The sequence below is a fragment of the Syngnathus leptorhynchus genome, chromosome 2 (assembly GCF_054491065.1).
Source record: "Syngnathus leptorhynchus isolate UIUO chromosome 2, UIUO_Slep, whole genome shotgun sequence".
NCBI classification, from domain to species: domain Eukaryota; kingdom Metazoa; phylum Chordata; class Actinopteri; order Syngnathiformes; family Syngnathidae; genus Syngnathus; species Syngnathus leptorhynchus.
In genome coordinates, this window is record NC_141196.1 from 3,790,649 (window position 1) to 3,803,395 (window position 12,747).

Here is a 12,747-nt window from a genome sequence, read left to right on the forward strand (position 1 = left end):
AATCTGAGACGTGCAAAAATTAAATATCAAATAAAATATCAAATATAGAATATAAAATAATAAAATTTAAAATACATAATAATAAAATAATATATAATGACAAATCTGAGACATGCAAAAATTAAATAGAAAAAAATATCAAATACAGAATATAAAATAATAAAATTTAAAATACAAAATAATAAAATAATATATAATGACAAATGTGGCAAAACTACCAAATTCCATCTCCAAACTTTCAACCTAGCATCTTGCCAAAATATCTCAAGGTGGCAAAGGGACACAGAGTCCATCCTTTAATTCTTTCCAACGACAACTCTGAGCAAATTTTATCAAGCATCCCACCTTACAGCAAATGCGATCTTCCCACGGCAGGCACTTTTTTTTTTTTTTCTTTGCACGAGTGAAGAAAGAGCCCATTTGAAATGAAAGATGAGGGCGATTGCGTTACATTACTGTGAGGTTCCCCTCTCCGCTTAGGCTGATTTGTGAGCGCGTTCCGCAATGTTTCCGGCGCACGCCCTTCATCATGGATGCACTGGGCCTTGAATTGTTGTGCGGTAGAAGCAGTTCAATTAATAGAGCAGTGCTATAAAATAACCATCCGAGTGACAAATGGGCAAATGAATAAGCATTTGTTGGAGGGAGGGAAATTTATTCCGGCAAATTGTGCGCTTTTAGGGACGCCGAGTGGTGTGTCACGCCGACGCCGTTCTATCTCGCATATCATCGAGTGACACATTTGAATATTTACAGCTACATTTAGGCCGGGTTGAGGATTATCGTCGATCGTTACGGGCTATAGCAGCTAACGCTAGGTGTTAGCGGGGCCGATAGGAATGAGAGGAAAGGCCTCGAGCTCCGCGTGGAGGGATAGAGAACACCCTCTCGTCGTCAATATGCATCTTCAGAAGACGCGAGCTGCGGGGATAAATATACATGAAGGATGAAGAGGCTGGTGAGTAAGAGTAAGCGTTGCCGCTTTTAGAGCCCACAGTGTTCACTGCATGCTGATTAAACACTCGAGTGCACGATGACTAAGTCGGGGAAGTTTTTTTTAATTTACACTCGGCCTCGTCCGGCGGGTCTCCTCGTCTTAGGCGAGGCTGCACTTTTTAAACTCCAACGCAGGTAAGAGACGTCGATTGAAATCCACTCGCTCATATCGAAGAAGCCTTTGAGGTGGATTATTTTTAAAAAAAAATTGTACCCCATGACCAAATAAAGTCACACAACACTTCAGAATTGGAACCGTCAAAGACACACAAGACAATGAGCTGTGGCCAGAGTGCGGTTCACTCCAGTTTCAATTATAAGCCACAAAATGAATTAAGAGCTTTAAAGACATTGCCGTTCCAGTGGCGGTATTAACCCGGTGCTTCTCATTAGCCACCTCTGGCTGATAAAGAGTTGGGGGGGGGAGCAGCCTTGCACACAGACTCCCCCCCCCCCTCCCTCCTCCGACAACGGGTGACAGAGTAGATGACACCGCCTCATGAATAGTAATGGCCGCCAACACGTCCCGTGTGAGGAGTGACGGATTCCTGTGTCAACAGGGCCCGTGGCTAGGGAAAAGGGACTGTGACAAGTGACGGAGACGTTCTGCAGGCTGGAAGAACGGGGAGGAGACAGAGGAAAGGGCGACGGGGGGGGAGGCGGGGGTCTGGTGAGGGATCCAGCCCTGACATGAAGGCTGCATCATAAGATTGTTTGTCAGCGCTGCCGTCTTTGCCTCCCAGAGAGTGAATAAATAAAACTTGTTTGCAGGGAAAGAGGGTGAGTTTGTTTTGTTGGGTTGTTTTAAAGCGGCCGAAACTATCAGATGAGTGATGTCACCCACGGCCTTCTTGAGGGGTGCGCATGTGGACAGTCGGACCGAGAACGGGTAAAGGCTAACGGAGCCCATTTCTTCTGTTACTCGAGGAATGTAATTTAAACTCATTTTATTATTAAAAAAAAAATCGATGGCTTGCAAATTTTTATGATTTATAAGAAGAAAATGCGTGTGTTTGTGCGCGTGCAGACTCTGGCGCCATCTTGTGGTCGTGTAGAGCATTCTCGAAAGAGGCCCTGATTGGCGCGAGGAGCAAAATTGATGCATGATGCAAATTATGGTTCTGATTTTTCTTTGAGTAATTTTAGGAGCTAGGTGAGTTCACGACCTTAAAAACAAACAAAAAAAACGTATGAAGTGATTTCCCTGACTTGGCTATGCGACTGCCAAGGACGTCTCCAGCAAAGAGAACTCTTTTGTACAAAGTGAGCTCTCGTGTTGCTAATATTGGATCTCCCTCCCTCTAGATTTGTCTTATCACACAGAAAAAACGTGCAGCGAGGCTGACACGTCGCATCGCCGTTTGTCAGACAGTCCTCCCAATGTTTGGTGTCCCCCGCACAACCTCCCCCCTCCTACCGAGGACTAACACTTGCACTGATCAAACTGAAGAAACTATTTTATTTTCCCGCCTGTGTTGTCACAAACATTGTGATACGCGCCTTGCGCAAGCCGTCAAAGGTTTATTGGCGAGCGGCTGCTTTTCCGACTTTAATTAACTCGTTCACTGCCATTGACGAGAAAAGATGTCAAAAGTCATTTTGTACTACGTTGCTAGTGGATCCGCTAAGAAATCCTCCAATTTTGTCAAGATGGCGACTGAAAGTTGAGCTTTTCTTTTCATCTGAATCTGCTTGTAGACAAATTAAATGTATTTTCTAAGATTGGCCTCTTAATAAGGAAGAATAGCAGTTCGCCGGTTGCCACGGAAACCACGGATCACCACAATCCACAACAGCGTGTTTTGGTGGCGTGAAGAATGGACGACAATGCCCGAAGCATTGATAACAGTGTTCCATTAAATCCCATTGAATCAATCATTCCTCCGATCACTGTTCATCTTGTTGTTTGTCACCTCCACTTTTTTTTTTTTTTTTCGTAGTGGGGGTGCGCTGACAGGCGGCGGCGCTATCATTTATTGTCTTGTTTACGGCAAACACGGGAGGTTAATGTTCTTTTTTTTTTTTTCTTTTTTTTTTTGGCGGACGGCTGGCGCTTAAGGAATCAATTTGACTGGACAGCCTTACAAATTGCATAAAGAGACAAAGTTGTCCTTGGAGTGCGTCACCATTGATTGATGGCTGGACCAACTCGTGTCGTAAATCCTGCCAGGTGCCAGGGAGACAAATCAGTGGCACTATTTGCTTATACCGCTCTTATCGGCGCCGCTTGCACACTAAACGACGCGCCTGTTCAATCCGTTCAAAAAACAAAAGCAAACTCTCGCGCACGAGCGTGATGATTGAACACTTTATATGTAAATTTGACAGGAGATTTGAATGGCATGACTTTATTGGATTAAAAAGCTGTATGGCGGAAAAAAAAAATATTTGATGTCAGGAGGTAGGGCGCTAGTGCTAAGAAAAGGCCCAGGCTTCCCTGAGGGAGGCCACGTCACTGTTTGTTCCAGGAGAGAAAAAATATTTTTAACAGTGGCCACCAGCGAGGCTTCACCACCATCATCATCATCACCACCAGACGGGAAAGATTACGACAGTTCTTTGTATAAATTCTGACATTAGCTACACTGTAGTCCATAGGTTTCAAACTCAAGGCCCGGGGGCCAGATACGGCCGGCCACATCATTTTATGTGGCCCGCAAAGACAAATTGTGCATCAACTTGTGTCAATATTACAATTGCAAATTGTCTTCACTTTTAAAAAAATAGAGATATTGCTCAATTTTTATTACCGTGCATCTTTTTAAAATATCTGAACAGTTTTTGATTACGATGCGGCCCGCGACAAAAATGAGTTTGACACGGCGTATTCAAGATCTCATGTTAATTAGCTGAAGCTGTACACGTCTGACGTTCCGACCAAAGCAGATGCTAAGCTAGCAGACGCTAGCATCCAAATCCTAACAACACACGCGAGGAAGCGAATGAAAGTCAGGTCGTCCTGGCTGACGATGCAACACCGCCCGCCGCTAACAAGGGAGCTCTTCTATTTTCTTCTCTCTAACAATTAAAGAGCAGGGAGGGAGGGGGGGGGGGGGGGGGGGGTTGCGCTTATTGATTTCCAATGGCATTCTCTCAAGTGAGTCCTGGGGTAAGGTGACCATGTCTGCGCTGCACGTGATTAAAAAAAAAAAAAAACTCGCCAGTCATCAGGTAGGGAGGACGGCGTGACCCCTCCGTTCCAAGTGGCCGGGGAAGGAAAAGACCTCATTGATTCAAATTGGCTCCCTTCCAATCTCAACAGGTGGTGGCATCTTCTATTTTCGCCATTTTTTTGTCATTTCACGGACATTATTCCAAGTCACAATGGTTTTTGTAATGTCAACAATTACATAAAGTGGGACAACAACAAAAAAATCTCAAATTGGGCATCACGCCCGGCAGTGAACATGGCCAAAAACATGCGGAAAAGAGCAAACATGGGCGTGTGGAATACTTCCTGCGTGTTTCCAACAAATCCAAACGAATGGAGGTGTCCGTGTTTTGGCGGCGTTTCAGCTTCCGCCAAACAGAAACAGCGACAACCCGCCATTGAAATGGATGGAAAGCAAAATGCCAAATTGCACGCGTGTTAAGCAGCCCGCCTTTTTTTGGTGCATTTTTTAATTATTCTCAGGCCAAAAGCGCGAGCCTTTGGCTTGTTTACCACAAACAGCCTATGATTGCTTTGTAATTATCTCGCACAAAATGTAGAATTTGCCGGCAAGCCCCAAGACTGCTCTGTGGCTCATTCCTTTTTTTCTGTCCTTTCAAAAAGCGGCGCCGCCTTCATCCCCGGGCCCCCCTCGCGTTTGGCTTCTATTTCGGGGGGAGGTGGACGTTAACGCGACGAGATGACGGGTTAATGAAGCTCGACGGCAAATCGGCCTTGTTGTGGCGCGGCGATCATCAGTCGAGCTTTTGGGAGTGTAACCTTCACCCAAAGAGCGCAACGTTTCCCCTCTGTGAGGCTTAATGAGACATTAGCGGGCACTAACAAATGGCGGACGAGGACGTGAAAGTGACTTTCCAGGTAAAGGCCCTTAGCTGCCGCGTAATCAGTCCCCGAGTGCAGCTAAAAGACGGGAAAACGACGCACGGTCTCCGTCTCAGCAGCTTGCCGGCGGCTTTTACGGCGGGCCGCGGCGGGCATGTTACATCTTAATATGCCTCAAATAGAAGACATCATCTGCTTTTGTTGTCAGCTAGTGGGCCGTGATGCAGACAATGAAGCCCGTTTTAGCCGTTGCGTGGAACGCCACGATACTGACGCGTCACGCTTTCGATTTACACCGGGCGAGCTGGAGTCATTGGGAGTTTAGAGCTCCCCCTGCAGTCATCAAGTGGAACTGAACGCTAAGGCAGGTGACTTTATTGCTAACAGAACACTGGCAATCTTTAAACATGCAAAATAAATAAACTCGAAAACAATATTGTGAAATCGATTTTAAAAATGCTTAAAATAACTTGTGGTGTAGAAAAATAATCCGATTTTTAATCTGGATTTCAATGTGTTTATACTTGAGTCCGTCCTCGTCAGTTTGCAATTTGTTCCGTTTCAATGCAGCATAACAACAAAAGGCTGCTTCACCATGTTTGCTATAAAACACAGTAGGGCACTATTCAATAATTCATTTTTTTTCCCGATTATACCATCGATTAATCGAATAATTGGATACACAAGTTTTGGTGTCAAACTACTACTGATCTATATCACGTTTCTTGAATAACTGAGGATAGTTTCTAAAACAAACCCACAAGCTTATTTACAGATTTTGGACGACCCACCAATAGGCTGGGAATCGCTGTATTATTGAGCCCCGAAAAAAAAAACGATGCCGTGTTCTATTGAGAGCAATCAAGACATCCACAGAAAGTAGTGGATGGATAGAAAGAACGTGACCAGCTCTCACTGGGCCTCCCAGCTCAATTAGCTCAACTCTTTTGCCATTGTTATTTTGTTGTCTTTTTTTTCGCTGAGGGCGAGAATCTTCCAACAGCACACTGGCCGCGCTGTCAGCGAGCCGGCGGATGAGTCAGTGCGCTCCTCACATGCTGATTTGCACTTGACGTGGGTGGGCCGGGCCGGGCCGTCTGTACCAGAGGAGCCCCGTGGCGCTCTTTGCACCACCTGAACCAATTAAGCCGCCTAAACTTCACTTGGAAAAGAAACTCCACGAACATTTTATTTCGAAAGGGTTGATTTTTGGAAACGATCATAAAAGCTCCGCCCAGATTTGACGGTCTCGGTGTTGCTCAAGGACGGCCGCTTCCGATCGGATTCCATTTCCTGGAAGTCGACTGCTCGATCTAAAATGGCCGACTTCCTGTTTAATTTCAATCCAGCTCCTTGAGACTTTTTTATGATAGACACGTTCAGCCAATTTCATGTCCATCACTTAAACTGACATTTTTTTTTTTCCAATCAAATCTTTTCATGATTATCCATATCTTCCATTGCTGATGGTTGAACTGAAATTGAAATCAAATTGAAGCACGTGGCCTTCATTTTAACGAAGTGACCAAATATGGCTCCTTGAGCTTTATTTGACGCTTCTTAAAAGAAAGACTCGGAACGCCGAGTACTTTAACAGCCTTTTATCCCAAATGTATATGCACTTTTCAAATCTTTCAAATGTTAGTTTGGCCCACTTGGAAGAATTTCCCGTACCTGTGGGAACGCCGAGCTTCAGTCGAGAGCATTTGAGTCCAAACGGCGGCTGAAGGTGGGCTACTCGCGAAATGGCGAGCATAAATCATTGACTCCCCCCACCACCCCCCCGGGACATGCTTTCAGGATGTCCTGAAGGAGGAAAGGGGAAAGAGATGGGATGCACACGTGTGTCTCAAAGGCGAGGGGGGGGTTAAAAATTGAGCACTCAATGAAGGTGGAGGCAAAATGAAGTGAAAATGATTCACCAGCAACAACTCAAGGCCAAAATGTATTTCAGCAACCAATAAGGATAAGTTGACGGGAAAAAAGTATGCCGCAACCTAACTCAGTGACCTACAGACGCCCACCTCCAGCAACCACAAAGTACTCAACCACTAATGCTTAGCGGTTTCCATCGCGATAGTCTGCCTTCTAAATTGAATCTAAAATCTGTTTTTCTTTTTTTCTTGAAATAATTTTGTTTTCCCAGATTTGTGTGTTTTTGACAGTCTCCACAGAAAATTGTTTTGTCAATCACCAAGCTTAATTGTTTTGGCCTCCAATATTAGTTAAGAACTATACCGTTTCCATGGCAACCTACTCAAACGTTTTGCCAATTGACGAACAGTACTGCAATATTTCCTTGAGATCTTGGTACAGTCCAAAAACAGGACTAAAAGGACAAGAAGATTCGGCAAAGCATTTAAAGGAACTGAAAGGCTACTGCATAATCATGACAAAACGAGAATTGAAAAGACAAACTTTGATGACAACGTCACTGATAGCGGCAAAATGAAGCAATCGAGGTCAGTTATTGGGATTTGTTGTGAGGTTTTTGGGTTGTTTTTTTTTTCCCCATTCTGGCAGGCGTCCATTTGGTGCAGCCAGCGGGCATCAGCTGGGTAGGAGTTCAGAAAAGCAATTAATCTGCCGCAGAGGTAATCAAAAGGAACACCTTGGTAGGGGGTGGGGGTATAGGTGGGGTGGGGGGGAGTGAGTCGCAGACTGAGGCGTGTCGGATGGGATGCGATAGTTTCCGCGCCGCCATCAAAAAGGGCCGCCGCTGATAACGCTTCATTGTGTCATTGGAAGTTTTGCCAGAGTGTTTTTTTGCCTCCCGGTGAGAAGGCAAGGATGCTTCACGCCGCCACCGTTGCCTTTCATCTCGGGATTCCGCCAGGGATCAACAGATTGTCGAGTGGAAGGTGCTTTTTTTTTTTTTTTTGCCTCTCAACACAATCGCAGGCAAACAGAAAGCGGAAACAAGAAAGCCTCGCATCGCAATCCTGCTTAGCTTAATTAGCTTAATGCTAACAAACAATGTAAAACACCATTGACGTGTTAACAGTTAGCATCAACAATCGTGGTTTTCAGAGCAACTAATATTTAAATACAAACGGTGGGGCAACTCATCGGCACATATTCTTTATCCTCTCGTACTTCTCCGGTTGTGCCTCAATTATTATACTGCCACCCAGTGGCCAAGATTGGCACACCAGAAGTTCAATAATAATAATAATGATAATGAGTTCAATATTAATTATAAAGTGTTAGTTTTCCTTATTACAAGACAAAAAAAATCCTCTGTGGGCGGCTAGATTGAACTGATGGCATTTCCATTCATTTCAGTGGAGGGGAACTGAGATAAGAGTATGGATTAAACTTGTATCTCAAGACACCGCCGTTATTCTTACTGGCGGTCGAGTCTTCTGTTTCTTAAGCTATTAATGTTCCATTGTTTGTTTTTGTTTTCATCAATTCCCAGCTTTTGACGACAACATGTTGCAGCCAGACGGCGAGCAGGTCAACAGCGACGACACTTCCAGCAAGTCTCAATTAGTTCATTATCCATCCGTATCTCGGCAATATGTCGCTCTCCGCCGTGCTCATTAAAGCGTTGCGTGGCGTTCGCCGAGCGTACGCTTGTTGATGAGCAAGGGCAAAAGTCAGACGGAAGAAAAAAAAAAACAACATTCTCCTCAGGGGCGAGCGTAGACTGAAGCCATGAAGCAAAGTTTGCCGATGGCGCGGGAGATAACGCGGCCTCCCAAATGTCGTTCTTCTTATCTGTTCTGCCAGCCATCTTGAAGGCAGTCCACGCTCACACACACACACACACACACACACACACACACACTCACGCACGTAAATCAATGGCTGCTCCACCGCGTGCTATCACGGGCTGACCAGACAAATAGAAAGGATGCAGAAAATGGGCCGAGCAATACTCAAATCAATTTTGTGCTACGCGTTACATTTGACTACATCGTCACCTCCCAAATGTCATTAGTGACAATCACATGTTTGCAACTTAACAGTTTTCCAATACTTCCAAAATACGACTTTTACACTTTGTTAATCACAATGACACATTTTTATACAGTTAAATTTGTCATGCCACCCTTTATTGAGAGGAATCTTATGGCTACCCCAATTTCTGACTGGGTAGCGGATCTAAGAGCTTAAATTGTTTCAGGGCTGTTGTGGACTGAAACTTTCAGCACCATGGACAGCAGCCCCAGAGAAAGAAAGAGAGAAGCTGATGTTAATTAGGCATCGTGCTCTCCCGCCTTGCCCACAAAGTGAAGGCGTGTGGCCCGAAAAGTGCTCAGGGGTCCGGACACGCATACACACACAGTTCATAGTCGTTCATGTGTGTGTGTGTGCGAGTGAATAATGCAGCGCCTTTTTAGCCAACGCTCAAGCATGAGTGGCTAATGTGGCCACAAGGACGGCCTCTGTCAACATTTGTCTTTACTTGCTTGCTATTTATTTATTTATTTACCCACCCAGTTGGATTTAGGGTTGAGGGGGGGGTTCGGAGGCGGGTAATGGTGAACAACATGGATGAGATGACCTGCTTACTTCAATTCATCGACTGTAATGTAATTCCACAATATTTATTGGGCCAAACACAAAAAGTCCAAATGGAAACTCGGGACCACATGGTGAAAATAAACAATACAACTGATATCCTACTTTTTTTTTTTTTTTACACTATTGAGTCTGTGATTAGAAATCTCAGTATCTTTATTGGAGGAATAGTTTTTCAACTTGCATAACTGCAAATGTAAAGTACTTTGTAGATATTATATTCTATACCTACACGGACTGTATATATATTTGTTTTAATGTTTTTTTTCAAGTTGTGATATTAGTAGCCTTGATGGGATGCATTTTTAACATTCGTGTTGCATTCACACAAATGCTAAGATCACTGCTTTATAAAAGTCTACTGAACGAACACAAAAAGACAGTTTTCTTATTGAGCGGCAGCTTGGAAACATTTTAAAGTCATTTCAAGAGTGGAATTATAATATAGAAGGACATTACAGTGTTAAATAAAAAATATATTCAAAAGACTTAAGAAGCATGCTTTGAAGTTGCTTTTTGTAGACATTAGCAGTATTTCTATTAAAGAAAACAAAAAAAATGGATTTGTTGTGTGAGCATAGCCCAAAAAGACAATGAGTGCAACAAGTAGTTGACAAACGTCCCACCTTTGCATATGTATTTGCTTTGTTTGCTATCTAATGGCCGAAATAAGACACCCATAAAAGTATTTACGCACTGAGATGTTAAATGAACATTTTGTCTGACAATGCTAAATAGCTGCATTTGAATATGAGTCAAATGAGAACTTCAAAAGTGAAAGTGAAACCTGGCAACCAACAAGTTGCACTCACACGAGCCATGAACATGGCAACCTGACCAATATTCACGTTGCCTCAACTGGAATTGCTCTTTTTTTTCCCTCTTCACTGCATCTTAAATATTGACTCGGTTTTTCAAAGCACGCATTCATTTTTTTATTTGATTTTTTTAAAAATAGTTGTTGACAAAGTTTGATAGATTTTTTTTTTTTAAAGAAAAAGGAACATTGCTGGAGTTAATTAAAATATGATTAATTTAGGTGTGCCTCACAAGTGGCTATTTTTATCAATTGGTTTCACTTCACAAGATTTTAGCTTTCATTTCACTCCTAAATATATTCAAGCGTGTGTCCGAGTCAGCGGCATCATGCCAGCCGGAGTGTCCTACCTGCTCGCAGCGGCTCTCCCACGTGAGGCTGACAGGCTCGTCGTCGCTCCGGCAGACCCGGGTGTCCATTTTACTCGCCAGGCGCGTCAGGGTGCGAGATCCTCGAGATGGGATTCCGGTCGACACCGCTACGACGCGACGAGTTCTTCCAGCCGGCCTGTCTGGCTCCGGACGGAACCGTGCGGATGCAAGCGAGGCGACGAGCTCCGCCGGAATCCTCAGTCACATGGTGTGCTTCACCACCCTCACTTCCCACTTTCCAAATAAAATGAAATAAATATGATTCATAACGCAGGGTGGATACAACGATTCTAAAAACTTTTTGGGAAAATTTTAATTGTTTTCTTAAAATTTCCTTTCTTCCTGTTCTATGATGTTTTAGTTGATTGACATGTGTAAAACTGCAAATAATTAAATAACAAAAACTTACGCAGTCGTCAATTTATTGTTTACGATTCGATACGTTCTTTGTTGCGATTGGTTAAAGTTGATTTGTATCTCGGGGTTACAGCGCCACCTGTTGTTCTGGCATGCGTTTCATACATTAATGTTTCTTGCAACAATATATTTGCATATTCTAGCACCAGTGACGTATGAGTGCTCCGACTTGTTCGTTTTTTTGAGCTACGAGCCATTGCTTTGTGATGCGAGCCAACGGATCCAAACCGGCTCAGGTGAAGTGGAGAGCCGAGCTGACACGCTTTCAGCTGTTTTGAAAACAGGACAGCTCCAAGTAGAAATGTGGGGTGGGATAATTTTACTTTTAAAAACAAATAATCTTAAAATGTACTTTAAAATGCTCGAGTCAAATGGGTGCAAAACTGGACTTGTGTGCTCAGTCCCATGAGCTCCAACAACGGCATATTAAAAATCATTGTCCTATTTAAATTCAAGGTTGGAGACTGTTTGCTTTAGATAACACACCAGGGGGGAACAATTTATGTGTTTTTTCCATTGAAGTTCAAGTTCAGTGCCACCAGGCTTTGATTTCCTGGCTAAAAGTGACTTTAAGAAGAAAATGTTTGCATATATCTGACTGTCATATGCATAACTGTGAAAAGAAAGACTTTTTTTTTTTTTAAGGAAAACCAGGGGCAGCAAATACAAAAATTAAAAAAAACTGAAGGAGCCCCAACATTGAACCCTGTGGAACACCGTGAAAAGTAAGACTAAAGCCAACACAAAATGTCCTGCAAAATCTGACTGGAGAACCTCCATGACGTTATATTCATTCCCCAAATATATATATGCAGCACTTTTTCCAGATTTTTTTTTTTTTTTTAATAAAAGGCAGCTTTGAAAACGAAATAAGAGAATGTAACTATTATTCAGTGTTTTCAGTCACTCTGTTCTTCCTGTTGAATGCATTACAGGCAACATAATATTAGCACAGGTGCTATAATTCCCAATAATCTGTCATATTTATTGTAATTCCGGGTTTCAAAAATATTCGTGGTATCGGTACGGCTGAATACTCAATACCGAATACTATTTGCTGTTCTATATAAAGTATATATGGTCCGTGGTGATGGTCCTGTTATGGCAGCGGAAGAAAAGTAAGCGTCACCTTATCCGCCGTAGAGAAATGTTATCTTCCCGGCGCCGTAGAGATTAATTTAAAGATAGCCGAGCGGTGTCATACGCTTTCGCAGCGCGTCAGGGGAGGGCCAAGGTGGCGAGCGTACGACACGGCTCAGCTCATTTGATACATGCATCTTGTGTTTCCTCTCTCCGAGCTGTCTCGTTTTCTGCCCGGCCACGCGTGAAAGCTTCTCACTGAATCAAATCAACGGCCGCAGACACTTTGGTGACAATACGCCGTTGCGTCCGTGAGGCTATGATGCTCCTGCGATGAGGCAAACGGGGGTCAAAGTTCACCGGGGAATAAATGAGGTCGAATCGCTCGGGCCTCGTGCCTCGGCGCCATTCCTGCGAGCCGACTCGCCATCCATCAAGGCTAACCCGGCCTTCGTGCGCGCCCGCGTCGCTTGCCCGGGCGGAGACGTCGCCGGCGTGATGGAATTGTTCCCTCGTACCCTCACCGGAGGGGCTATTACTTC

General features: G+C 43.9%; 1 protein-coding gene across 2 annotated transcripts in view; it reads right to left on the reverse strand.

The window, feature by feature from the left end:
* The window catches only part of ppargc1a (peroxisome proliferator-activated receptor gamma, coactivator 1 alpha), a 147,851-nt gene extending 136,688 nt beyond the window's left edge, over positions 1-11,163 (reverse strand). Inside the window, exons 1-2 of one of the 2 annotated variants that reach the window (XM_085940001.1) lie at positions 11,118-11,163; positions 10,688-10,942 (exon numbers count right to left, since the gene is read on the reverse strand). In XM_085940001.1, the coding sequence (XP_085796127.1) occupies positions 10,688-10,756 (69 nt within the window). In that variant the 5' untranslated portion in view covers positions 10,757-10,942; positions 11,118-11,163. The other variant, XM_085940010.1, reaches the window with a different exon arrangement.
* Positions 11,164-12,747: the final 1,584 nt, after the last annotated feature.